At 37.1% G+C, this 27,139-nt stretch overlaps 1 protein-coding gene across 1 annotated transcript in view; it reads right to left on the minus strand.

The window, feature by feature from the left end:
* The window catches only part of DNAH6 (dynein axonemal heavy chain 6), a 292,253-nt gene that overhangs the window by 206,418 nt on the left and 58,696 nt on the right, over positions 1-27,139 (minus strand). The window contains exons 10-15 of the mRNA XM_004271618.3: positions 25,923-26,039; positions 21,861-22,061; positions 13,319-13,439; positions 9,424-9,575; positions 7,583-7,735; positions 3,551-3,802 (exon numbers count right to left, since the gene is read on the minus strand). Of these exons, the coding sequence (XP_004271666.2) occupies positions 3,551-3,802; positions 7,583-7,735; positions 9,424-9,575; positions 13,319-13,439; positions 21,861-22,061; positions 25,923-26,039 (996 nt within the window). The remainder of the gene's footprint in view (positions 1-3,550; positions 3,803-7,582; positions 7,736-9,423; positions 9,576-13,318; positions 13,440-21,860; positions 22,062-25,922; positions 26,040-27,139) is intronic.

The raw sequence follows: 27,139 nt of genomic DNA on the forward strand, positions 1-27,139 counted from the left end.
TACATTCCTACCTCAAGAAACAAGAAAAATCTCAAATAAACAGTCTAACCTTACACCTAAAGGAACTAGAGAAAGAAAAACAAACAAAACCTAAAGTTATTAGAAGGAAAGAAATCATAAAGATCAGAGCAGAAATAAATAAAATAGAAACAAAGAAAACAATAGCAAAGATCAATAAAACTAAAAGCTTCTTTGAGAAGATAAACAAAATTGATAAACCATTAGCTATACTCATCAAGAAAAAGAGGGAGAGGAATCAAATCAATAAAATTAGAAATGAAAAAGGAGAAGTTACAACAGACACCACAGAAATACAAAGCATCCTAAGAGACTACTACAAGCAACTCTATGCTAATAAAATGGACAACCTGGAAGAAATGGACAAATTCTTAGAAAGGTATAAGCTTCCAAGATTGAACCAGGAAGAAAGAGAAAATATGAACAGACCAATCACAAGTAATGAAACTGAAACTGTGAATAAAATCTTCCAACAAACAAAAGTCCAGGACCAGATGGCTTCACAGGTGAATTCTATCAAACATTTAGAGAAGAGCTAACACCCATCCTTCTCAAAGTCTTCCAAAATATTGCAGAAGAAGGAAAACTCCCAAACTCATTCTACGAGGCCACCATCACCCTGATACAAAAACCAGACAGAGATACTAGAAAAAAAGAAAAATTGCAGACCAATATCACTGATGAATATAGATGCAAAAATCCTCAACAAAATACTAGCAAACAGAATCCAACAACACATTAAAAGAATCATACACCATGATCAAGTGGGATTCAATATATGCAAATCAATCGATGTGATACATCATATTAACAGACTGAAGAATAAAAACCATATGATCATCTCAATAGATGTAGAAGAAGCTTTTGACAAAATTCAACACCCATTTATGATAAAAACTCTCCAGAAAGTGGGAACAGAGGGAACCTTCCTCAACATAATAAAGGCCATATATGACAAACCCACAGCAAACATCATTCTCAATGGTGAAAAACTTAAAGCATTTCCTCTAAGACCAGGAACAAGACAAGAGTGTCCACGGTTGCTATTATTATTCAAGATAGTTTTGGAATTCCTAGCCATGGCAATCAGAGAAGAAAAAGAAATAAAAGAATACAAATTGGAAAAGAAAAAGTAAAACTATCACTGTTTGCAGATGACATGATACTATACATAGATAATCCTAAAGATGCCACCAGAAAATTACTAGAGCTAATCAATGAATTTGGTAAAGTTGCAGGATACTAAATTAATGCACAGAAATCTCTTGCATTCCTATATACTAACAATGAAAGATCAGAAAGAGAAATTAAGGAAACAATCCCATTCACCATTGCAACAAAAAGAATAAAATACCTAAGGATAAACCTACCTAAGGAGGTCAAGACCTGTACCCAAAAACTATATGACACTGATGAAAGAAATCAAAGATGACACAAACAGATGGAGAGATATACCATGTTCTTGGATTGGAAGAATCAATATTATGAAAATGACTATACTACCCAAAGCAATCTACAGATTCAATGTAATCCCTATCAAACTACCAATGGCATTTTTCACAGAATAGAACAAAAAAATCTTAAAATTTGTATGGAGACACAAAAGACCCTGAATAACCAAAGCAATCTTGAGGGCAAAAAAAGGAGCTGGAGGACTTCAGACTGTACTACAAAGCTACAGTAATCAAGACAATATGGTACTGGCACACAAACAGAAATATAGATCAATGGAACAGGATAGAAAGCCCAGAGGGAAACCCACACACCTATGTTCAACTAATCTATGACAAAGGAGGCAAGGATATACAACGGAGAAAAGACCATCTCTTCATTAAGTGTTGCTAGGAAAACTGGACAGCTACATGTAAAAGAATGAAATTAGAACACTCCCTAACACCATACACAAAAATAAACTCAAATTTGATTAGAGACCTAAATGTGAGACTGGACACTATAAAACTCTTAGAAGAAAACATAGGAAGAACACTCTTTGACAAAAATCACAGCAAGACCTTTTTTGACCCACCTCCTAGACTAACAGAAATAAAAACAAAAATAAAGAAATGGGACCTAATTAAACTTAAAAGCTTTTGCACAGCAAAGGAAACTATAAACAAGATGAAAAGATAACCCTCAGAATGGGAGAAAATATTTGCAAACAAAGCAGAAAAGGATTAATCTCCAAATTATATGAGCAGCTCATGTGGCTCAATATTAAAAAAAACAGACAACCCAATTAAAAAATGGGCAGAAGACCTAAATAGACATCTCTCCAAAGAAGACATACAGATCCAAGAGGCACATGAAAAGCTGCTCAACATCACTAATTATTAGAGAAATGCAAATCAGAACTACAATGAGGTATCACCTCACACCGGTTAGAATGGGAATCATCAGAAAATCTACAAAGAAAAAATGCTGGAGAGGGTATGGAGAAAAGGGAACCCTCATGCATTCTTGGCAGGAATGTAAATTGATGTAGCCATTATGGAGAACAGTATGGAGGTTCCTTAAAAAATTAAAAATAGAATTACCATATGACCCAGCAATCCCATTACTGGGCATATGCCCAGAGAAAACCATAATTCCAAAAGACACATGCACCACAATATTCATTGCAGCACTATTTACAATAGCCAGCTCATGGAAGCAACCTAAATGCCCATCGACAGACAAACGGATAAAGAAGATGTGGTACATATATACAATGGAATATTACTCAGCCGTATAAAGGAACAAAATTGGGTCATTTGTAGAGGTGTGGATGGACCTAGAGATTGTCATACAGAGTGAAGTAAGTCAGAAAGAGAAAAACAAATAGCGTATATTAACGCATTTATGTGGAATCTAGAAAAATGGTACAGATGAAATGGTTTGCAAGGCAGAAATAGACACAGATGTAGAGAACAAACGTATGGACACCAAGGGGGGAAATTGGTGGCAGGGTGGTCGGATTAATTGGGAGATTGGGATTGACATGTGTACACTAATATGTATAAAATAGATAACTAATAAGAACCTGCTGTATAAAAAATAAATAAAATAAAAATTAAAAATTAAAAAAAAAGAATCATCCAGATGTCTAGTCTAAGTTCTTAAAATAATTCCTCTTGCATCTTTTGTATAGGAAAATTGATGCAAGTTAATCAAACATTCTTCTTTATCATTTATCAATTTATACTCTACCTCTTTCTAAGGGGGAATTTTCTAATATGCAGCTAAGCAAACCCTAAAATTGTCACAATAACTATAAAATATGCTAACAGGTTATAAAAACACTCATTTCATAATAATAAATAGAAACCAGCAGAAGGAGAATTCAATATTGCATACATGCTTTAGTTGCAATGGCCTAGAATTTATTCGGTATCTAAGAGAGGTTCAGAAACACTTTCAGTTTTCAATAGCAGCTCAGAGAATTAAGCCATAAAAAAAAGTTAAACCAGATTAAAATGAAATATGCTTTCTAAATGGTTTATTAAAATGGAATAGTCAGCCTTTACACAGATTTTTAAATCCTGCTTCAGCTTACCTGTGCTAGCAGCTTTATTTCATTCACTTCATTGCTTAGATCCTCAAGATCTCTGCCCAGATGCACACAAAATTGCTTAATCTTTGTTTCTCTGTCACCCACGGATTTATCAATGGCATTCCGAACAGCAACAATGGATGGCTTCATAGTGACAAAAACAGCAAAGTCTTCGGGAGGTGTGGGAACCTGATACTGTTCAATCAGCTTGTACATCTGAACCACTACATTCCCTTCATCTTCAAGGCTTTCAATCTAAACAGAAACATTCGCTGCTCGTTAAATAAATCAGAGTCCTTGTTATACCCGTTAAGATTGTCTGATAGGAGACAGCTGCTGTGCATCGTAAATATCACGCTGTGAAGAGCCAGCACACAGAGGGGTGCGTTTAATGCAGATCAAACTGGCTGGAGCCTGCTGGGTGGCAAATACAGTCATTGCTACGATGCAGGTAATAAGGCCCAGGAGGTAAGTTTTTCAGAGCTGAGCATAGTTAGTATTACTGTTATAGGTGTTTAGTTTTGTCTCTCTGTTTTGTTCTCTAGTAGATTAAACAGTGCCAATATTTGAAGTTTTCAGAGACAACAGGTGCTGTGAGGACGCCCAGCTGTAACATCTGACATTCCAGGCCTGTGTGTTGAGCAGTGACTGTCCCAGGGCAGCCCCTGAGGTGTGTGGACCATGTACCCATAGATTCAGAACCCTGATCTATGGTGAGACTCACACTACCCTTTAATAAAGGCTTCTGAAACCTTTATTACTGACTACTAAACATCTTTGCTTTGATGCCCTTCCTTCAGTGGACAGTGCCTTTACTACATTTTTGGCAAGGACTCCCCAGTTTTTGGGGAACCCTCCTCCCTGCCACTCTGCCACAAGATTATAGAGCAAGTATCCATGTTCTACAACTTGACCCACCTCCTGGCCACAAGCTGAACCAGGGAGAGTCAAATTGGGACCTAGTGAAACCAGCTTAGTCTGATCTCTCTCTTGAACTTGGGAAGAGTTAGGGTGCAGCTGTTGGCGGAGGCTATTTGCTTCCATGGGGTAACAAAGCATGTCCTAAACAGGAAATGAAAACTGCAGAGAGGCTTTAGAGAGATGGTTCTCAACCTTTAGCTGCATCCCAATTGCCCTGGCAAGTTTGGTAAAGCAAAGATTGTTGAACCCCTCCTGAGAGTTTCTGATTCAGAAGGTCCAGGGTGGGGCCTGAGAATATGCAAGTTCTCCAGTGACACTGATGCAGCTGGTGTCGGGAACACCCTTTGAGAACCACTGTTCTAGAGAGGAGCAGAGATGCGAGATGGAAAGAGAGGTCTTTTTGGTTTCCCTATGCTGCTCTAGTCCCTAGTTCCTGCCCTTTTTAAAGGCTAGGCTCTATCCATACCTTTGGATTCCAAAAGATATCCCTGCAAACTTAGAATAATTCTTCTCATTTTTCCAAGCTAACTATGTGAGTTTTTGTTACTTTCAACCAAAAGTGTCTAACATCTTCAATAAGTTACAAATAGAACTAAGTCTGACAACCAAAATCTGCTCACCTTCCTGGATTTCTGGTACGTGGAGTAAGCATATGTCCTGTTTTCTCTGGGAGTGTCTTGGTTTACACCAAGGTATTGTCCTGGCATGATGATTAATGGTGCCTCTTTCACTCTCAAAAATGTTTGGTCAGATAGTGATTATGTGGCCTGCCCTACCTATGCTGGCTGGTGGTCTACCCATTCACTGTAAAAGGGTATCTAAGAGTTATCTCAAATTTCTTTTGCTGTCCCCTCATTCAGTTGCCCACCAAGTCCTTTCAATTCTACTTACTTAATATCACTAGAATCCATTCCTTCTCTCCTATCCTTGGAAATACTACTTTAGCTATGGTTCATCAGCTTTCTCCACCAAACACCCCTTCTACATAGCATACCAACTGCCATATCCTGTTCTTGCCACGTTGCCTCAGGTCTGTGCATGCAAATTTCCCTCTTCCTGGAATGCCTACCTGAATAGATGGACTTTAGGACAAAGCTTAAATGCCCCAACCTCCACAAAGCCTTCTGTAACTCATAGGAATGACTGCACCCTCCCTCTGCTCCACCACCACCCTGCCCACAACAGTATCTTGTACCTATATCCATTGTATAAGAGTTATCTGCTGTCATTCATTCATTTCAAGGACTCTGAGGTCCTTGAAAGCAGGTTTACTCATTGTTGTCATCCTTGCGTCCTGCTAAGTGAGTGCTTACAACGTTTTTGGAACTAATGGATTAGGTTCCAAAGAAAAGCTGTCTGTGTGTGCAGAGCATTTTCCTAAGAAAGGCTGCTTCCCCAACACACCACCCAGCCATGCACAGACAACCTTATGGAGACGGGACACAGTCTGGGTTTCTGCATATGGCACATCGACTCTCCTGTTCTGGAACCAGAGAGAGAGCAGTCTACCCCCTGCTACATGATCCTTCCTTCCATAGTTTATACAACAGGATCAGGGTAAGGGTGGGGGCTGAATCCATTCATTAAACATTTAGAATTGATATCAGAGGAGAGAGATTCTCTCTCTCGGTGGCCCGCTAGACTTGCAACATGTGACCTGGGAGGTGCTGGTGGCCACGTATGCTGCTGAGGATGAAACAGCAGGAGGAATGTGTTTGCAGAGGTAAAGGAGCAAAGCAGACCCTCAGAGAGATGCAGAGAGGAGAGAGGATCACCTGGGTTTCCCACAGCCTTCTTATTCCTGGCTCTGGTAAGTTCTTAAGCCTAGTCACATTCTTGGTGTGGGTGTGGGTGGAGTGTGTTCCATGGAATATTCCTTCCTCCTTAAATAGGGTCCACATTTTGTCCTAAGGTAGGGCTAAACCTCAACTGGGTTTTGGTTATTTGACAAAGAGTCTTTCTGACTGCAGATAATAATAAATGCTGGGCATCTTTAGCCTCCTGGGATGATGTATAAGTAGACTTGAGGGAAAACCACAATCATCTTGAGATCATCACATTTGAGAAGGTGTTGTTTCTTGAAATGAGAAACAAAATTTTTACTTTTATAGGTACATGAAATAGCCTTTACTATTAATTCTGTTAACAATATATAACATTATCCAACAGATTATTGTTGTTAATGACTTATTTCACATTTCAGTTTGTATTTTTAAATTTGTAACATATCTTCAATTTCCAGATATTTAAGAAAATGATTTAACTCTATTTTAAATGCCAACTGGTGTGACTGAAAAACCTGACTATTGAAACTAAATGCTAGATTGCGTGCCACAGGGGAAAGATGGGAGGAGGAAACCACGTTTTTGGAGAGAGAGAAATAAGGGAGACAAAGGAGTGAGTGAGTGTGTGTGTGTGTGTGTGTGTGTGTGTGTATGAGAGAGAGACAGAGAGACAGAGAGAGACAGAGAGAGAGAGGGAGGGAGGGAGGGAGGGAGAGAGCGGACCCCAGCATTTGTGTTACTTGAGTCCCCGTATCTGCTGTTGTCTCCCTGTCCCGCCTCCCTGTTTAAGCTAAAGTTGGGTTTCTTTTATTCCTAATTGGAAGGTTCCTGACTATTATGCAAATATAGGTTAAGGAGGATCAAGACTTCCATTATGACTAATATCAAGTTTACAATTCTATTATCATCTATCACAAATAAGAATTGCAATAAACTGGGGTTGAGAGCATTGGCTTTGCAGTCAGAGACCCAAGTGTAAATTCCGGCTCCACTACAAAAAGTTCTGTGATCTTGGACAGCATAACCTAGTTTTGTCCCTGTTTCCTCATCTGCAGAATGAGAATAAAAATTCTTTATACTTCTTAAGTTTTCACAAGGATCAAAAATGTAATGTATGTAGAAAATGTAATGCATTCCCGGCTAGTAGTACAAGTTTGATCAATGTTAGCTGTCATTACTACTGTGATGTAAGGCATATACTTACTTTGCCTGAAAGTGTTTTTGATATTCTGACAGCTGTTTCCTGATCTTCAGTCCCTCAATTTCTCCTACTTGCCTTCCTTACTCACCACAAGATCTGGAATAATGAGTTATGTAAGAATCAACTCACCCTTTCCTGAATTTCATCAAGAAATAGTAAGTTGTTAACATATTCTATGGTGGTAGTTGGGACAAATTCAAGTTTATATTCTGCATCTTGTGCCTCAGAGACAAGGGCATCCACTTTTTTCTTGCTTAGACGAGGAAGCATATAATTTAGCACCTAGGAAAGAAAAAGGAACTGTGAATCATAACTACTTGAGTATTTCCATTTTATTATATATTTTAGATAAATTCTAATTGAATGGCTGTTAAGTCGGCAGGTATTGGAAGCAGCAGTATATGTGAAGGGGCTGGTGTTTTTCACATTGAACCAATAGGAAGGGCTAGTTTTGAAGATAATTTCTAGAACAAGCTGGATTGCACAACTTATTAAAAAGTTTGCCTAAATGCTCTGATCTTTTGTAAGTGCCCTTTCTGCTGCTTTGCCCTGTATAGTGAACATTGTGGTGCCCTCCCCAGCATCAACTCCACTTCTTTCCTGTTGGGTGGTTATGTGGTTTGGAGGAAACTGATCTCCCCTTTAGAAACAAAGACGGAGTCTGATCAGTCATAAGGCAAATATGAACATGGCTTCCTTTGGCTCATGTGATAGGATTAGGGCGAACCTCTGACCTTAGCTGATCCAGTTAAGTAGAAACACAAGACTTTTGTTTAAGGATGAGAGATGTCTCATGTTCTCTCTCCCTGGACATGAACAAGGAAATAATTAGCCTATGGAGCTTTTGACAGCCATTTGAGAAATGTGAAGGCATGTGAGCTTTAGGTTGAAGCTGGCACATCAGAAGGCTTGGTATAGAGAATGACTAAAACTACTACTGAGTCACTAGATTACACCTCCCTGGTGGCCATCCACTCTCTGGACTTTTTAGATGCATAGCCCATACATTTTCTGATTGCTGAAGCCAGTTTGAGTTGAGTGTTCCTTGGCTTGGTATATAGTAGTGCTCTTAGTGCTCAGAAATGTTTGCTGAAATTGAATTCTATATATTTTTTCTTTTGCAGCAAATGAAGCAGCAAAGCTCTAGAAGAAAGCCCAATGCCATACAACGAATTAGTGACAGAATAGATACTAGCACTCAGGCCTGCAGCCTTTTAGACAGGGCTCTGTCTTCTTTCATCTGCACGAGGGGTCAGCAGAAGTTTTCTATAAGGGCCAAATAGTAAATATTTTAGATTTTCAGGACATATGGTCTCTGTCACAACTACTCAGCTCTGCCCTTGTAGTGAGAAAGCAACCATAGGCAATACATAAGCCAACTGTCATGGGTGTGTTCTAGTAAAACCGTACGTACACAACAGGTGGCAGGCTGGACTGGTCCTGTGGGTTGTAGTTTGACAATCTCTGTTCTACACCATTATCTCTCTGGAGGTATTTGACAGTATATATGACTCTAAAGGAAGACCTGTGAGTTATTGCAGAAGCAATCAAGTTTCCTCAGCTCTACAACTCACCAAAATATAATCAGATCTTTAGGGACAGTTTCAGATCAGGAAATGATCTCCTAAACTTGATCTCAGTATCCTAGAATCAACCAGCATTCCCACTAGGATCCTGAGCTGTTACAGTGGTGTCTCTTCTGTAGGAAGTCTTGAAATGCTCCAACAAAGGAAAAAGGAATGGGTGTAAGAGGCTAGTCTGAGGGCTGCTGTCTCCTCACCTGAAAGCTGACTGTGCTTGGGACAGAAAGAAGAATATGGGACTTTTCCTAGAAATTAAGGATGCGCAATAGACTAACGTTAATTTTAAATATTTGCAATACTGGAAAATAAAGATAGGTTATTTGCAAGAGAAGAATCATAAAATAGTTGTAGAGACCATAATTTAAAACTTTCTTAGTTCATAGTTACCTCCAAGCATCGCAAAGGTGATGGAATTAGTTTTTCTTTTAGTTGCGTAGTGTCAATGAGCAGCAATCCTACATTCCTGGTGCATCTTAGAGCTACTGCGTCCTTGTGCTGTCTGTGATATTTTTCCAGTTGTTCACTAAAGAACTTAACATCTAGGTAAAGTAATTCACATAAAGCATAAAACATATGTATGAGATTTTAAAGGATCATTATAAAGATATATTAAAAATCATTGCATTAATAAATTTACATACATATTTATAATGTATTATCCATATGTAGAGGACCTTGTGTAACTTTAAAATGTTAATTCATAATGCTTTATGTTTTATTCTTGAAACTAATATTTAATAATGTAAATATGTTCTCTGGCTCCTGTTAAGAATGGCACATGAAAATAACTTGTAATTGTATTAGAGGATCTGGTTTAGAATGGATTAGATTCTAGAGTCAGGTTGGTTTGAAGTTGGCTTAATCTAAGGGTTCTCCCACATGGTAACTCAAAGTAAGCATTCATCGAGGCTAAGGCTTTGTCAATTTGTGTCTTCCATATATTGAAGTTGAATGTTGATAATATTCCCATCGCCATTTTCTCCCTTTTCCAAACCAGTGGAAGCCTGATTACCTTAGATACACTTTTATCATACTCTTGGTCAAAAACAGCTCTTACTAATACACATATAATACTAAACTACTTTACTCATCTTTCAAAATCCTGTACCTCTCGGCCTTTAAATATTTAGTTAACTTTATTTCCAATTACTCTCTCTGCTTGAGTCAGATTGATGTCCTTACTGCTTCTTGTTTTCCTTCTCTAATCCTCCCCTCTACCATCCCAAAGAGAAAAGGGTGTTGATTCTTGCCTTTATTCATATCATCTTCTCTCCTGGATACAAGGGAGAGTTTGACACAGTATAAAGAACACAACAGGGACTTCCCTGGTGGCGCAGGGGTTAAGACTCCTCACTCCCAATGCAGGGAGCCTGGGTTCAATCCCTGGTCAGGGAACTAGATCCCAAATGTATGACGCAACTAAGAGTTCACATGCCACAGCTAAAGAGCCCATGAGCCACAACTAAGACCCGGTGCAACCAAATAACTAAATAAAATAAAATAAATATTTTTTTAAAAAAGGACAAATCAGACAAAGTGTTAGAAGACCTAGGCTCAAGTCTTTAACCCATCTGTGGCTTTGGGTAAGTTACTTGATAGTCGATCTTCCTGAGCTTCGGCTTCCTCGTGATACAAAAAAGGGATGACAGTTATCTGTCCTACTCATTTCAGAAGGTTTTGATGTGTGTATTTTTTATTTTATTTTTTTTTAGCTGTACTTGGGCCTCTCACTGTTGTGGCCTCTCCCGTTGCGGAGCACAGGCTCCGGACGTGCACGCTCAGCGGCCATGGCTCACGGGCCCAGCCGCTCCGCGGCATGTGGGATCTTCCCGGACCGGGGCACGAACCCATGTCCCCTGCATCGGCAGGCATACTCTCAACCATTACGCACCAGGGAAGCCCTGATGTGTGTATTTTTGAGAACTGACAAAATAAGTATATCAAATGATCTGAGAAGACTTCTGGTAAGGAAACCTGTATAATGTGGATTGGTCAAGTATTTTCCAAACTTACTTGAACACAGAGTCTTTTTCATTTTTTCATGGTATCATGTAATATCCTTCAGAATAGTGGTTCAAGGAATACTAGCTTGGGAAACACCAATTTGGTCCAATACTTTCATTTCATACATGAAGAAATTTAGATCATTCGAGGTTAAATGACTTGGCCATGGTCATATATAGCCATGTTCAAAGGGAAACAAAAGAGTAAAGCTGATAGAAGAGTTCTCTCTTTATGAGATAGAGGAGAGGCAGTTTGTACAATAGTTAAGCACACAAACTTTCAAGTCAGAGAAAACGATTTCTAAACCACTGACTAGCTGTGTAAACTTGAAGTTACCTTATCTCTATATATTTTCACTTCCTTATTTGTAAAATGAGAATACTCGCCTCATAGAATTATGAGGATTAGATGAGATGCCTGAAAATCACTTAGCACAGGATCTATCATAAGCGCTCAGGAAGTATAGAAATTATTAGTAAACACTGACATTTATAGAAATTCAGGGGTGAGATATGGCTGATTAGTTCAGGAAGCCAGAGTCTGTCCCCTGATCATCTTCTGGGGCTAGACAGAGGTGAGTGTGGCTAAAAGTTTGGTTAAACAGACATATGTTAAGTGTCTATAATATGTGCTAGGCAGTGTTAGAATAGTTTGAGGGAATATGATAACAGGCAAGGCATGGTATCCAAGGGGCAAAGTTACATTCTATTAACCTCTGGCTAACAGTTGGGTTCGAGGTTTAGGAAGTACCAGGGAGTTCCTACAAAAGGAGGAACACAACGTTTAGGGGTCCAGACCAATGCACTCCAGAGTCCCAGAAAACAAACAGCTAATACCTATGAGACCCTGGTTCCAGGATTGGATAGAATTGACAAGCCAAGGCAGGACTAGAAGAAGGGCAACCTGGGAGCTTGGTGGCCTCATCCAGATGAGTGGTTGGTGAGGGAGTAAAGTTATCCAATGTGAGGAACAAGGTAACAGGATACTAGGAGGCCTTGGCTCAAGGTTATGAGTAGAAGATCTAGGGGATTAGAACTGGTTATTTGGATTAGGCCTACTCCATGTGCTGAAATGCCAGGTTCCACACCTTACCGCCACCCTGGTGCCATTGTGTCCCTGTCAGTTCCCTTCAGTTCAACACACACTAAGTCTCAATGTGACAGTGTTGGTGAAGAACAGTAGAAATGAACTTGTCTAATTTGTTTTTTAAAGTAAGACCCCACTTCGGTTTCTTGAGCAAGTCAGTGTCTCGAAATAAAGGGTCTGTTTCAGATTTTAAAAACTTAAGGGACATAACAAGTGAATATAGTGCCTGCTCTTGGACTAGATACTGGGTCAAACTAGCTGCAAACTGCTTTATTTGGGGGATTCTGAATAGGGACTAAATGTTGATATTAAGGAATTCTTGGTTTTTTTATTAGGTGTGATAATATTAATTTGGTTCTGTAGGGACATGTTTTTTAAAGATGAATATTGAAATATTTCATTTAGGAATGGCAAGTCTAATTTACTTTAAAATACTTCAGCATAATAAAAAGAATGGGTTGAAACAAAAGCATAAAAATTTACAGAAAAAATCAGTGTTGCTTTGTGAGGCAAAGTATCAGAGTAATCATTTTTGTGCATAAGAAAATAAAGGAATAAAGCCAGTTCATGAAATAAAAAAAGAATATGAATGATATGCTTCACATTTTTAAATGGTAATAATGAATAATATATACTTAATTTTTGTAAACATTTGGGAACTTTCTTGCCGGAAATTTCACTTGGATATTGTATTTTATTTCCTTTTGTTGAAGATAATGAGTTTAATAAAATAATTTCCCTTCGGAACTGATCTCATGACTAAGAGTTGTGGATTCATACCCACCAGGTTACAATATGGCCACAGAAATAGAGTAACTTGAATTCCTGAGACACATGTTGCACTATGTAAACATTTTTTAAAGGAATCTGAGAGGTAAACATTCCTTTTGACTCCTTCCCATGTAAAGGCTATATAACCTTAGCACTGGTACAACTTGATACTAAAAGATAAGCTTTTGGGGAGGAATTCTTTCCCATAATATTCTGAAATAAAACAGTAACAGTAAACCTAAAGAAAAAAAAGTGGCTCTACAGCAAATAATCTAGAAATGAATAAATTCTTGCATTTTGTCAGGCCAACGCTTTGGGGCTACCATTTCTGTCACCATACACCACCAAACAGAAACATACACAATGATAAACCTTGATATACCTGTCAAACATAATTAGTAAGGACAAACAGAAAACTTACCAGGTTCTTGAAGTTTAAGAGCTTGTAAATCAAGACTTTCATTTTCCTTGAAGAATATCTGAAACTTTTCAAACGTAGCTGCATATAATTGAGCAGATTCAAATGCTGCCTGTATGGTTTCCTAAATGTTATAAAAAAACAGACAAACTATATTTTTCCTGAGCAGAATTCAATTCAATAAAACTGAACAAACACAGATGCCTTCTCTGTGCCCAACACTATGCTTTGACCTGAGGATACGTAAGTGAGGAAAGATACCATCCTGGATGACAAGAAGCAATTAATGTATTCTCTTATGAAACTAAAAAAAAAAATACACATTCAGATCTGACTTTCAAAGAATTGTTCCTTATGATTGAAAGGAGGCACACCTGTAATGTTTTTAGCTTCATGGTGAACTTATACATCACTAGTAAATATATGGTAAGAGATAATGTCTATTTATTTTCCAAACTGCAAATTTTATATCTTGGTTAGTGTTTTTGAGCAAGGGCAAAATCATTTAGCATAGTTACAAAATTACTTGCCTAATCTCATTATTAACTTCTCTGTGCTGTCAAGTCTCCTGTTCCAAAATGTCTTCATAATTTGCCCTAATAAAATTCTTTCCTTCCCCTCACTTAACCTTGGCTCCAACCTCCACTTCCCCACAGTTTTTCCTACAATACCCATGTCAATACATGTTATCATAGGTCAATGCCTATGAACAGCAGTTAGGATCAGTTTGTTGTTGGTCTTGGTCCATTATTCCCTGGCTGCACTCAATTGCCTTCCCTTACATTTCCTACCGAGACTTCTTGCAAATGACTGCAATTTGTCCCAAGGAAAACTAGAGATGATCAATGGAATTGCTCATTCCCAACACATCAGTGCTAGGTTATTGCTTTATGGATTCAGACTCTTGCTTTAGGGATAGTGGGTAGCAGTAGAAAGTTTCATTACAAACAATAGCACACACCCTGGATGGCTTAGTTACTTGTTCATTTATTTCCTTTTAATAGGTTCTTATGTAATCTTCCAGAATATTTCTGCTGTTTATTTATTTACATTAAAAATTGAGGGGAAGAAATTATGTCAGAGTATGTCTCCTTTGAGAAGATGTGCTACATATATACAATGGAATATTACTCAGCCATAAAAAGGAATGAAATAGTGCCATTTGCAGCGACATGGATGGACCTAGAGACTGTCATACAGAGTGAAGTAAATCAGAAAAAGAGAAATAAATATGATATAATATTGCTTATATGTGGAATCAATAAAAATGGTAGAGATGAGCTTATGTGCAAAGCAGAAATAGAGTCACAGATGTAGAGAACAAACTTATGGTTACCAAGGGGGGAAGGGGCAGTGGGATGAATTGGAAGATTGGGACTGACATATGTACAGTACTATGTATAAAATAGATAACTAATGAGAACCTACTGCATAGCACAGGGAACTCTACTTAATGCTCTGGGGTGACCTAAATGAGAAGGAAATCTAAAAAAGCGTAGATATATGTATACGTATAACTGATTCACTTTGCTGTATAGCAGAAACTAACACAACGTTGTAAAGCAACTATACTCCAATAAAAATTAATAATAAAAAAGAACATCCTTTTCCCCACAGCAAAAAAAAAGTATATCTCCTTTGAGCAGATTTAATAGTCTCTGATACATGATCATGCAGGTATTAGAAACACAACGGGAGGTCTGTAAATGGAAAGCTCCACCAACATTGTTCAAAATATGATTTTAAACCTCACAGGAAATTTGCTGGAATAGTACAAAGAATTCCATATATCACCACTGAAATTCCCTAATTTTTAACAATATATCACATTTGTTTTATCATTCTCTTTCTCTATATTATTTTACCCTGAACCATTTGGAAGAAAGTTGCAGACACAGACATTTTTACCCCTAAATATTTCAGGGTTTGTTTAATAAACACAAGGATATTTTCTTATAGAACCATAGTATAATGACCTAAATCAGGAAATTAGCATTGATATTAATACTATTATCAATTACAGATCTTATACAAATTTGGCCATTTGTCCCAATAATGTCTTTCATAACAAAATAAAAAACCTTTTTTTCCTGGTCCACTGTCCTATCCAGGATCATGTATTGAATCTTGTATCTTGTATCGTATCATGTATTTCTTGTATTGTATCTTGCCACATCTCTGCAGTGTCCTTTAATCTGAACAATTTCTCAATCTTTGTCTTTCGTGACCTTTAACATTTTCGAAAAGTATCTCCTGTGTGTGTATGTTATACTTCCTAATGCTTACATTCAGTTATACATTTTTGGCAATAATACTACATAAGTGATGTATGTTCCCTGTGAATAGTGTCAAAAGACACAGAATGTTGATTTGTCCCATTACTGGTGATGTTAACATGTTAGTTAAGGTGCTGTCTGTGAGGTTTCGTTACTGCAAACTTACTATTTTCTCTCTTTAAATCAATAAATATTCTATGCAGAAACGCTTTGAGACAATATCCTTTTCCTCATCATATCTTTGCATACTCGTTCTAGTATGAATTAGAGATTCTTGCCTATTTCTACAGCAGTGATTTTTCCTTATGTTTTCCTTCTACGTTTACTATTTGGCATTTTACTGTAAGGAAGAGCTTTCCATTCTCACTCCATTCCTTCATTCACAAAATGGACTCATGTATTCTCATTTTATTCAAAGACTGTTATAATCATTACTTATTTTAATGGTCAAATTGTCCCAGGGAGACCCTTCAAGCTGGCTTTTTAATTTTTTCTGCATGTCGCCATTACTCCTTAGGCACCTTGTTATTTTTTGGTTCAACAATATGCTCTGGGCTGTTCTTGTACTTTCCCTGCCCCAGGTTTTGAGTAAGCCATTTCTCCAAAGAGATTTGGTTCCTTTTGATTTGGAATGATATACAGAAAACAATGTGTGGACACCAAATATGCTCATTGTTACTAGGATGTCACTGCTTCTAGGCCATCTCAGCAAGCAGATCTAGGATACACACAAACACCTCACATAAATACATATATACACAAAACCCTATACATAGTGCTCTTTCTATCGATCAATTAAAGATCATGAGTTCATAACTCCAGTTCCAATATAACACCATTCTGGCTTTTCCTCTTCCATATTTGGATGGGGATGAATAACCTCATTTCATTAGCCACAATATTTAGTTATTTGCTTAGCTCCAGAATACACAGAAAGTCATTTCAGAATTGCTAACACACTAATACCACTATGAAAAACAGACTAAGTGGAATTCAATATTTATTATAGTTATAGTGGTCTTTAGCTTAGGGTATATGGGCAAAATAGTGTGTTTAAAAGTTACTTGGTTTAGTTTTTTTCCCCTTCCTTGCAGTGTGGTTATGTTATTCATTTGAAATATAGTCTAGTTCTTTTGTTTTCATTGTATTCTATTTTACAGTTTTGTTTCCCCATTCTTATTGATTTTTAAGTGCTATATTAAAAAGTATACTCAGAACTAAGCGTGACTCTTCCCATCTTTTCTACTCCATACCCACCATCCTGTCTACACCATTCCCACTGTCTCCTCTAGGTAACAAATTTCCTTAGTTTCTGGTTTATCTCGTCTCCCTCCCTATTTTCTGACATAAAAAGTAGCACACTATAGATATTCTTTTCTACTTTGCTTTTTTCACCTAACAATGTATCCTGGAAATCGCTCCATATTAGTTGGTAGATATTTTCCGTATTATTTTGTTCAGCTGCATAGTCCTCCTCTGTGTAAACGTACCATAGTTCATCCTGTGTATTTTGGGAGTTTCTGATATTTTATAAAAATAATAATGTTAACAAAATCTAGTGCATATGTACTTTTGTATTGCTGGGCATGCATCTTCTGGGTACATATTTAAAGGTGGAATTGCTGGATCAAATGGTAAATACATAACATGTAGTTTTGTTATATATTGTAAAATTCTCCATTATTTGCATTCTCAAAGGCAAAGTGTGAAGAGCATTTGTTTATCCATAAGCTAGCCAATGGAATGTGTTGTCATACTTTTGAATTTTGCTAATCTGATAGTTGAGAAATGCTACCTCAATTTTGTTTCCATTTGCATTTCTCTTATGAGGTAGAATATGTTTTCATGTGTCTAGGTTCTTGTTTTTGGTGAGTTTTCTATCATATGTTTTGACCATTTTTCTACCGAGTTTTTGTCTCCTCCCTGCTCCCCATTGGCAAGAGTTCTTCATGTATAAAAATATTAGCCCTTAGCTGTGATTTGTATGCTGCAAATAGATTCTCCCAGTTTGTAATTGTATTTTTACTTTGTTTATATATTTTTTTGCCTTGAAAAGTTTTAAAAAACTTTATACCATCAAATTTATCAATTTGTGCCATTATTGCATCTGGATTTTGAGTCATAGCTAGATAACCTTTCTTTATGAACAAGATTATAGAAGAATTCACCCATGTTTTCCTCTAGAACTTGTATGATTTAAATAAATTTTTAGATCTCTGATCCAGTTATTTTTATATACAATGTGAGATATGTATCTAACTTTAACTTTGTACCAAAGGCTAATCAGTTATCCCAGCACTATTTATGAAAGCATCCAAATATATCTCAGTGATCTGAAATACCATGTTTTTTATTTAATAAATTTTCATGTGTACTTAGGTGTATTTCTGGATTTTCTATTCTGTTCCACTGGTCTGATAGCCAATACCACAATCTTTTAGTTATAGAGTTTATATTTAATACTTGGTAAGAATAATATCCCAAATAGCTTTTCTTTTTTAGGGTTTTCTTAGCTTCTATGCATGTCTATTATTACATATAGGCTTTACTATAAACTTATGCTCTATGATAAAGCTTATTAGTATTTTTATTGGCATTGTGTTAAATTTATAGATTAACCTAGGGACAACAGATATCTATTATGTTGAGTCATTCCATCTAAGAATATTTCTTTAAGTCTATTTTTGTGTCTTCCAGAAGCCTTTAAGAAAACTTAAAAAGATATCCTTATATAGGTTTTTTAAAACATTTCTTATTAGGTTTACTCCTAAATATTATATATTACCTGCTTTGTTGTTATAACAATGAAGTTTTTTCCACCAAGCATTTTCAGTATTCTAGAACAATTTATGTGCTATTGTGAATATCTGGTCTTTGGAGAGTTGATAAAATTCCCTTGTGAAACCATCTGGGCCTGGTGCTTTTTACAAGGTATTTCTTTGATAACTTCCTCTATTTCTTCTGTGGAGCTTGGTAAGCTTTTTATTTTTAATGTGGTTGATTTAGATTACCATGTTTCCCTAAAAATACTATCTATTTAATCTAGGTTTTCAAATTTATTTGGATAAATGTCTGCAAGGCAATCCCTCATTTTTTTTTTCTGTTTAGATAGCTATTTCCTTGTTATTTGTCATTGATTATGTTAGTTAGGACTTCTATACCCTTATTTATTTTTCTCCTACTTGACCTGCCTTATGATGAGAGTTGCATGTTAAAGTCTTCTATTCACAGTGTTTCTATTTATGTTCCATTTGTGTCTCATTGCAACTCTTTGCCTTTTGCAAGTGTTTCCTGTATATATATGTGGTGCATAGAAATTTATAGCCCTGACTCATAGGATCACAAATCTTGCTTTCTTATTGTTTACATTTGTCTCTACACCACTGAGCACCACTTCATTTTCAGTCTTTCTAAAGAAAGACTAAACGTCCCCTACCAGGGTGGTATATTTGTTACAATTGATGAGCCTACACTGACACATCATAATCACCCAAAATCCATTGTTTACATTATGGTTCACTCTTGGTATGGAACATTCTATGGGTTTGGACAAATATATAATGACATTTATCCATCATTATGGAATTATACAGAGTGTTTCCACTGTCCTAAAAATCAGTGTTTTGCCTCTTCACTCCCCCACCCTCAACCCGCTGGTAACCACTGACCTTTTTACTGTCTCCATGTTTTTGCCTTTTTCAGAATGTCATATAGCTGGAATCATACAGTATTCCCATTACACATATGTTACACCTTTTGAAGTTGTCCTACAGTGTTCTTGGATAGTCTGTTGTGTTTTTTTCAGTCTTTGTTCTCTTTGCTTTTTGGTTTTCAGGACTCTATTGATGTATTCTATGGCTCAGAGATTCTTTCCTCAGCTGTGTCTAGTCTACCAATAAGCTCATCAAAGGCATTATTCATTTCTGTTATGTTTTGTTTTTTTACCTCTAGCACTTCTTTTTGGTTATTTCTTAGGATTTCCATCTCTCTGCTTACATTGCCCATCTGTTCTTTCATGCTGTTTATCTTATCCATTGGAGCCCTTAGCATATTAATCATAGTTGTTTTAAATTCTGGGTCTGATATTTCCAATATCCCTGCCATGTCTGGGTCTGATACTTGCTCTGTCTTCTAATTTTTCCCCTTATTAATGTGCCTTGTAACTTTTTTTTTTGATAATTGGACATGATGTATTTGGTAAAAGGAACTGCTGTTAATAGGTCCTTAGTAAGGGGATGGTATGTGTCAGCGGAGGGGATATATTCTATAGTCCTTTGATTAGGTCTCAGTCTTTTAGTGAGCCAATGCCTCTGAACTGTGAACTTCATAAATATTTCTCACTTTTTTTCTCTCTCTCCTTAGGTGGGACAGATGGCTAGAGTGGGCTGAGGTTGTGTATTTCCCCTCCCCCAGGTAAGTTAGGATCAAATAATACACTAGCAAATTAGGTTCTGGTTAACTAGTTTCCTCTGAGGGTAGGCCTTGTTGAGAAGAGGGTGCTCTGACATATTTCAAATTATTCTTTTTCCCTTCTCCCTGCTGGAAGCATGAGAGAATTTTTCTCTAATATTTACAGTGAGAATCTGGTTGAGTTCTTGCAGGTAAATTTCATAATAATGTGGGGGTTCCCTATAACTGGGTCCCCGGAGATTTTTAACTCTCAGAGTTGTTCACACTGAGCCTCCTGCAATTCATCAGTTACAGTTCAGGTTTTCCTGTCTGGCACTGGTTCTCACTGAGGTTTCTGCTCATAGTCTCTGCTCTCAGAAGCCATGACTCCCTGTTTTCATCTCTCTGTCTCTACAATTTTGAGAGCTGTGGTTTCCCCTGTGTCCTCCCCTCTATTACAGATCCTATAGCAGTCTGTTCAGTCAGTGTGTTCAGCTTTTTACTTGTTAGAATAGAGTGGCAACTTCCAAGCTCCTTACATGTGGATCCAGAAATAGGAAGATCAGTCCTTTTGCCAAGTTATCTCTTGGTTGGATGAAACTCATCCCAATTTCATAAAAAATCCTGATCAGCACCAAAAACCCTAGGCCCTTGCCTTTTTAAAACTATTTTTCTATAGCCTTGATATTTGAAGGACTAGCTTGGTTAGATAAAAATTATTGATTCGCATTAACTGCTCTTGAGTTTCATTAAAAATGCTGTTCCATCATTGCCTTTCTTTATACGTTGTTTTTGAGAAGACTGATGTTAGTCTAATTCTCTTACTTTTGTAAGTTATTTTTATTGTGCTGTGAGACCTGGAGGAATTTTTCTTTAGCTTTAAAAGCTAATAGTTTTAAAAGGATGTATCTCAGAGTTGATTTTTCTAGGTCAATTTTCCAAGGCACTCTGTGGGCCCTTTCAATATATAGATTCACATTTTCTTTTCTTGGACTATAGTTATGTGTTTGTTCTACCCTTTGTTTTGTTTTTCTCCTTCAGACACTCCAATTATATGTATGTTATTTCTTCTTTGCCTGTTTTCTATTTCAATTATTTTCTCTCTGACCATTTTTACTTCTATCTCTAGCTTATTTTCATTCTCCTGATTGTTTTCCTGTCTTTATACTAATTATTACATTTTCATTTCAGGTTATTCTCTCCGGCATGATGCAATTTAGTCTTGATTTCTAGATAATTTTGTCTTTTTTAAAAAAGTTCCATTTTTATTTTAAATTTTGATTTTTTTTGATTTACTGTTGAGGCTATTTACTTTAGTTTATAGTGCAGCTTTTGTTTCATGTTTTATGGGAGGGAATATTTTAATTTTCACTTTCTATTTTGTCCTTATAGTAACTTCTCAGATATTTAACATATTTTAATTTCTTCAGCTCATGGATTTGAGTGATTTACAAAATTTATAATTCAAGGGCATTCTGTTTTGTCAGTAGAGCAATGTGCAGATTATTTTATTTTAGTTTTTGGTTGTGGGGAAAGAGTTGGGTGTATTCTGGTTTTCTGGTTCTTTTTGTCTTGCAGGGCCTTACATTTTCACCAGTTGCTCTATTTTCACTGTACCACCCAGTGTTCAGATAATGTCTCTTCCTCCTTTTTAACCTTATTTCCCCCCCAAAAAAATTGATACCATCTTGAATAGCTTGTACTTTTAAGTCTCTTTCTTATAATCAGCGCTCTAATCTACCAGGACTTAAAAAAAATCACTTTAGCATTTAGAGATTAAGTAGCATTTAATCTAAAGATAAGACAGGAAGAAAATATGTTACCCAGTTTCTTAAAAATAAAAAATATTATAAAAATAGTTTTAGTAAAAGAAAGTATACCTTTATTTGAAAGATAATTGTGTGAAAATTCTTATCATCATCAAATACTGCTGATAAGCTTGGACCAAATCCACAAGTTTTTTCTTCCAATTTGTTGTTAATGTAAGGGCTGGTAAAAGCATCAAAATATGAATCAGGCACAAGATTAGGAACTGATAACACAGTGTTTTGGAAATGGTTAATTGCGCCTGAAATACCATCCTGTTGGAGAGAAAAGCACAAACATAAATGTAAACACACACATGGTTATATTTATAAAAAGTTTTGAATTTTCTTAACTGCTAAAATAAATAAGAATAACTCATTCAACAATGCCAGGTACTGCGTTGACTCTGAATATACGACAAATCAGAAGACACAGCCCCGTCTTCAGGAAATATGTATTCTAATTGAAAGAGAGGTAGATAAGCAAAAAGTTGCAACACATTAAGATAAATATATTACATTCATTTGAAATATGAACAAAACACAGAAAAGTCATAAGGGAAGGAAGGCCAAAGTATGCCTAAGAGAATCAGGGAAAGTTCAAAAGGTGGGTTAAAAGTTCATATTCTTTGAGCAGTAATTTCCATCCTAGATATCAATCCTAAGAGAAAAAATTAGATATGTAAACAATGATTCATGTGGAAGGGCAGTCACTGAAGCATTAATTATAATAAAAACTAATTAGAAAAAATACCTTAGTGTTCAAAAATAGAATGGTTAAGTTATGGTATATTTATATGAATGGAAATTAGGCATCTCTTCAAAGATTGATTAGTGACATGGGAAAAAGCTTATAATGTAATCTTAAGTTAAAAAAAAAGAGCAGGATGAAACTGGTGTATAACATCCCATTTTAAAAATGTATGTGTAAAATCTCATGTTAAGTTAGGTGTGTTGGTATATCAGTATGTACTAAAACAAGTTGGAAAAAAAGTATAAAAATGTTAAAAGGTTGTTTCTATTTCCAACACATGGTATTACAAATGATTTTAATAATCTTTTTATGTGTTTTTCAAGTTTGATGAGCACGAATTAATTTATAATAATATATATCTAAATGATATAAAGGTACTTCTTGAGAAGAGTCTTAAAAGACGAGCAGGAGCTTGTCAAGTATACAAGATGGGAGTACAGTCCTTGTAAGTCACTGTATGTGAGAGGCCCAAGGGGGGCTGGCAGGTCTGGGTGCTGGAGCATAAGTGTCAGTGTGGAAAAATGCAGTCATGATGCAGTCGGCCCCTTCTTGAAAGGCCCTGTGAGTGATGCTGGGTTCCAGTGTTAGCCGGTGGTCTGGCATTCCCCAGATTGTGACCATGGACTACCCTGAGTTAAAAAGGTCCCAATGTCACATAAGTTTGGGAAGAAACCTTAGGTTAAACAGGATTTTCCTCTGGATCTACAAAACAGGATTTTCCATATTTGTTAATATGCAAATGCATATCACAAACCCTTTTCTCCTAGAATGCCTATCAACATCTCACAGAGCATCCTATAGACAATGAAGAAATTTAATTTTAAGTGACATGATCAGATTTGCCTATGAAACAATCTTGTAGTCAGCAATGTAGAAAATGGATTAGAAAGAAGAGGGGCAGGCAGGTCAGAAGAGACTATTACAGCAGGCCAGGTAAGAGGTGATGAGGTTCCCATCAAGGGGAGGTGCAACTAAGGTCAACACACAGGACTTGCTGCCTTGATCTCAAAGAGGTAAGGGAGGATCTAGGATGACTCCTGGATTGCTGGTTTGGGCATGCGGATACTGCCTTTCATTGAAATGGAGATATGGAGGGAGGAGCAAGTTTTGGAAGAAGTTGATAAGTTCAATTTATTTTGGTGAGTTGGAGTTAATTGTGGAGATTTCCAGATGGCTCCAAGTCTGAAGTCTAGAAGAAAAGTACACGATGGAAATATTTATTTAAAATCACCATTCTAGAAGTGGTAGTTGGAACAACAGGCACAGACACAAGCCCCCAGAGGAACATATAAAAGGTGAAGAGGAGGGAGCCTTTCAGGATCGCAACAGTCAAAGGTCAGACAAAAAAAGTGACTCCAAGGTAGAGTACTGAAAAGGAAAAAATGTTGGCACAGGAGTAAAACCATGAGAAATTAAACCAAGGGGGAGTCTGTTTCCAGAGGCGGGAGCAGTAAATAGAGTCATATGCCACGGGAGGTCTGTCAAACACAATAGGAAAGAAAAGAACTGGAAAATGTATGTTGGATCAAGTATTAGGAAACCATAGTTAACCCAAGAAAAAACAATGTCAGATGTCAAGATTTAGGTATATAATTTTCCTTTAGACAAAGCTGTATGTGTGTCTGTGTGTTTGAAATGTTAAGACTAATGACCAAAATCAGAGCGAGAAAAAATAGAAAATTCATGAGTGATCCACTCATGGCAGTTTATACTGCCCTTGGCTAATTTGGGATTACATGAAGCAAAATCTTATGTGTGGTGTGAACACATGAACATGCCTGGCCTATGACTTCATGGGTAGGAATTAAAAACACCCCTGTGGGGAGTTGGACCCTACAACAGGAAATACAGAGAATGTTAAGGTTTTCAAGGCTTGTCACTTGGAGCTTAAGGAGAATAACCAGCTGCTTGCTGGAGAGAGCTTTCTTGCATCATCCGCTGCACAGAAACCTTTGCCTTCCACGTGAAGGCCAAGAGCCTTCTGGCCCGGAAGGGACATGAGAGCCCAGTGCCTCTCTGAGTGGGAGCTCCTGAACGAAGGTCCAACCACAGGGAACTCAGCAGTCTGCTTGTCCTTGTAAATAACCTAAAATAGCCTGATGATCTGATAAATTACGGGGTCATAGACTGCTGGAAGAGGAAGCAACCTTAAAACTCATCTGCCTCCTCATCTCACAGATGCATAAACTCAACCCCAGAGAGGTAAGTGGTTTCCCCATAGGAGTAAAGTCAAGACTAGAATCTAGAGATTCTGAGTCAAGACTAGAATCTAGAGATCCTGACTACTAGTGCTTTTGTACCAACACACAGCTAAGGGCAGAAAATATAGACTCTGATTGGTTTATTAATCTATGCCTGTACCCAAATGGGGAAGGCAGAACCCTAAGATGGCTCCTAAGATCCCCTCTCCCTGGTTTACATGTCCTGTGTAATCCCCTCCTCTTGAGTATGGGGGGATCTGTGAATGTAATGGGATGCCACAGCCATGATTATGTTATATTACAGGGAAAGCTGAAGGGACTTTGCAGATATAATTAGGTTGACTTTGAGTTAGTCCAAAAGGTGATTATCCTGGGTAGACCTGTCTGAATCAAGTGAAAGCCCTTAAAAGAGGGATTGGGCCCTTCTCAAAGGAGATTCTCCAGCTGGTCTTGAAGAATCAAATACCCATATTGTAAATTGCTTATAGAGTTGGCCACATGAACTATAGGAACTATAGGTGGTTCCTAGGATCTAAGGGTGGTGCCCACTGGACTTCCCTCAAGAAACCAGGGACTTCAATCCCATAGCTGCTTAGAGATGAATTTTTTTCAACCACCTGAGGGAACTTGGAAGTGGATCCTTCTCCATTCAAGCCTCTAAGGAGACCTCAGCCCAGACAATCCCCGAAGGGCAGCCTGCATGGAGAGGCCCTGAAGCAGAGAAGAAGCTAAGCAATGCCCAGATCCCTGACCCGCAAGACTGAAGTAATAAATGGCTGTTGCTTTAAGCTGCCAAATAGGTGGTAATTTGCGGCACAGCAGTCGATACCAAAACAACGCTCAGATGCAACATACTTGAAAAGATTTCAAAAATGGTACTTACAACACAGTGATTTCTTGGGGGGATGCCTCTAGTCAATTTTACATTTTGTATAGCTTCTGTTCTCTCGGTGGTGTACCCTACCAAGCCCCTAGTCTGTCTCAAGTTAAAGAAAATGTGCTGAACTTTCAGATACCTTTTAGGTAGATGCCATGCTGTGTGCAGAACAATGCTTTGTCTTTTCCTTACGATCATTTTGGAGAAGGGACAATAGCAACCCTGCCAACCATGTGACAGTAGAACAGTTGCTTCATTTTCCAGAAAGGTATTTATACACGGATGTTATAGGAGGAAACACATACCAGAAAATCTTCCAAAGGAGGCTCAAAGAGCAGGGACTGGACTGTCAAAATCAGTTCTGTGACAAACATGGGAATGAGAGATTCATCTTCTTCCTGCTTCTCCAACACGGGGGCCCCCTGAAATGAGCACTTCTGCAGTGTTATAAAGATATAAGTACCAAGGTCTAAAATTTAAAAAACCTCTGTATTACAGAAGGCACGTAAACTTAAGCTTACACAATTAGCTGATGTTATAATGTTGGCATGTCTTTCAAAGAATACTACCATAGAAATTAAAAAATAAAGGCAAATATGGAAAGACTACATGGCAGTGTAAAACTTCTCTCCTTGTAAAAACACTATCAACAAGGTGGAAAGGCAAACAACAAACTGGAAAAATATATCAGTAATGTATATAGTAATGCAGATAGAAGGTTGGTTATATTTAAATAGAAATATACTTGATATAGTCAATAGAAATATATACTAATAACATCATAATTGATATTAAATAGAAAGATATTTAAATAGAAAAATAGGCAAAGGGCATAATCTGACATTTTCTAAAGGAAATATCAATCAACATCCTCCTCCTTCTCTTCCTCAAGATATTAATAGTTTATTCAGTAACATTTATTGAGTATTACTGTGCTAACTATTCATGTAAATCCCACACCAATCATATGTAGCAGGTGTCATTTTTATTCCCATGAGAAAACTACGATCTGGAGAAGGTAAGACATTTCATTAAGGACACACTGGTTTGTAAGTGGCAGATCAGAACTGACGCCCAGGTCTTTCTCATCATGAGACCTATACTCTTATCCCCATACTGTGGTGGTAGTTAAAGGAATATAACATTTAAAAGTAGTGACATATTACTTTACATCCATCAGATGGACAAAGACTGAAATGAATGATAATATCTAGTGTGCATATGGCCAAAGGCTCCTTCTCGAACATTGCTAGGAAGATTGTAAAATGACACAAAACGTTCTAGAAAGTTATGCATCAGTTTCAAAAGCCTTAACAAGTGAGCATATTTCTGATCCAACAATTCCACATCTAGAAATTTCTTCTAAGGGGAAGAATCAGAGATGTATGAAAAATGTATAGACAAAGATATTCTTTGCAGCATTATTTGGACTAGTGAGAAAGTGATCAATAATAGAAAATTATTTACAAGATGTATAATACATTTCTATGTGGGAATGTTATATGGAACAAATACATATTGA

The sequence above is a fragment of the Orcinus orca genome, chromosome 13 (genome assembly GCF_937001465.1).
Source record: "Orcinus orca chromosome 13, mOrcOrc1.1, whole genome shotgun sequence".
Taxonomy (NCBI): Eukaryota; Metazoa; Chordata; class Mammalia; order Artiodactyla; family Delphinidae; genus Orcinus; species Orcinus orca.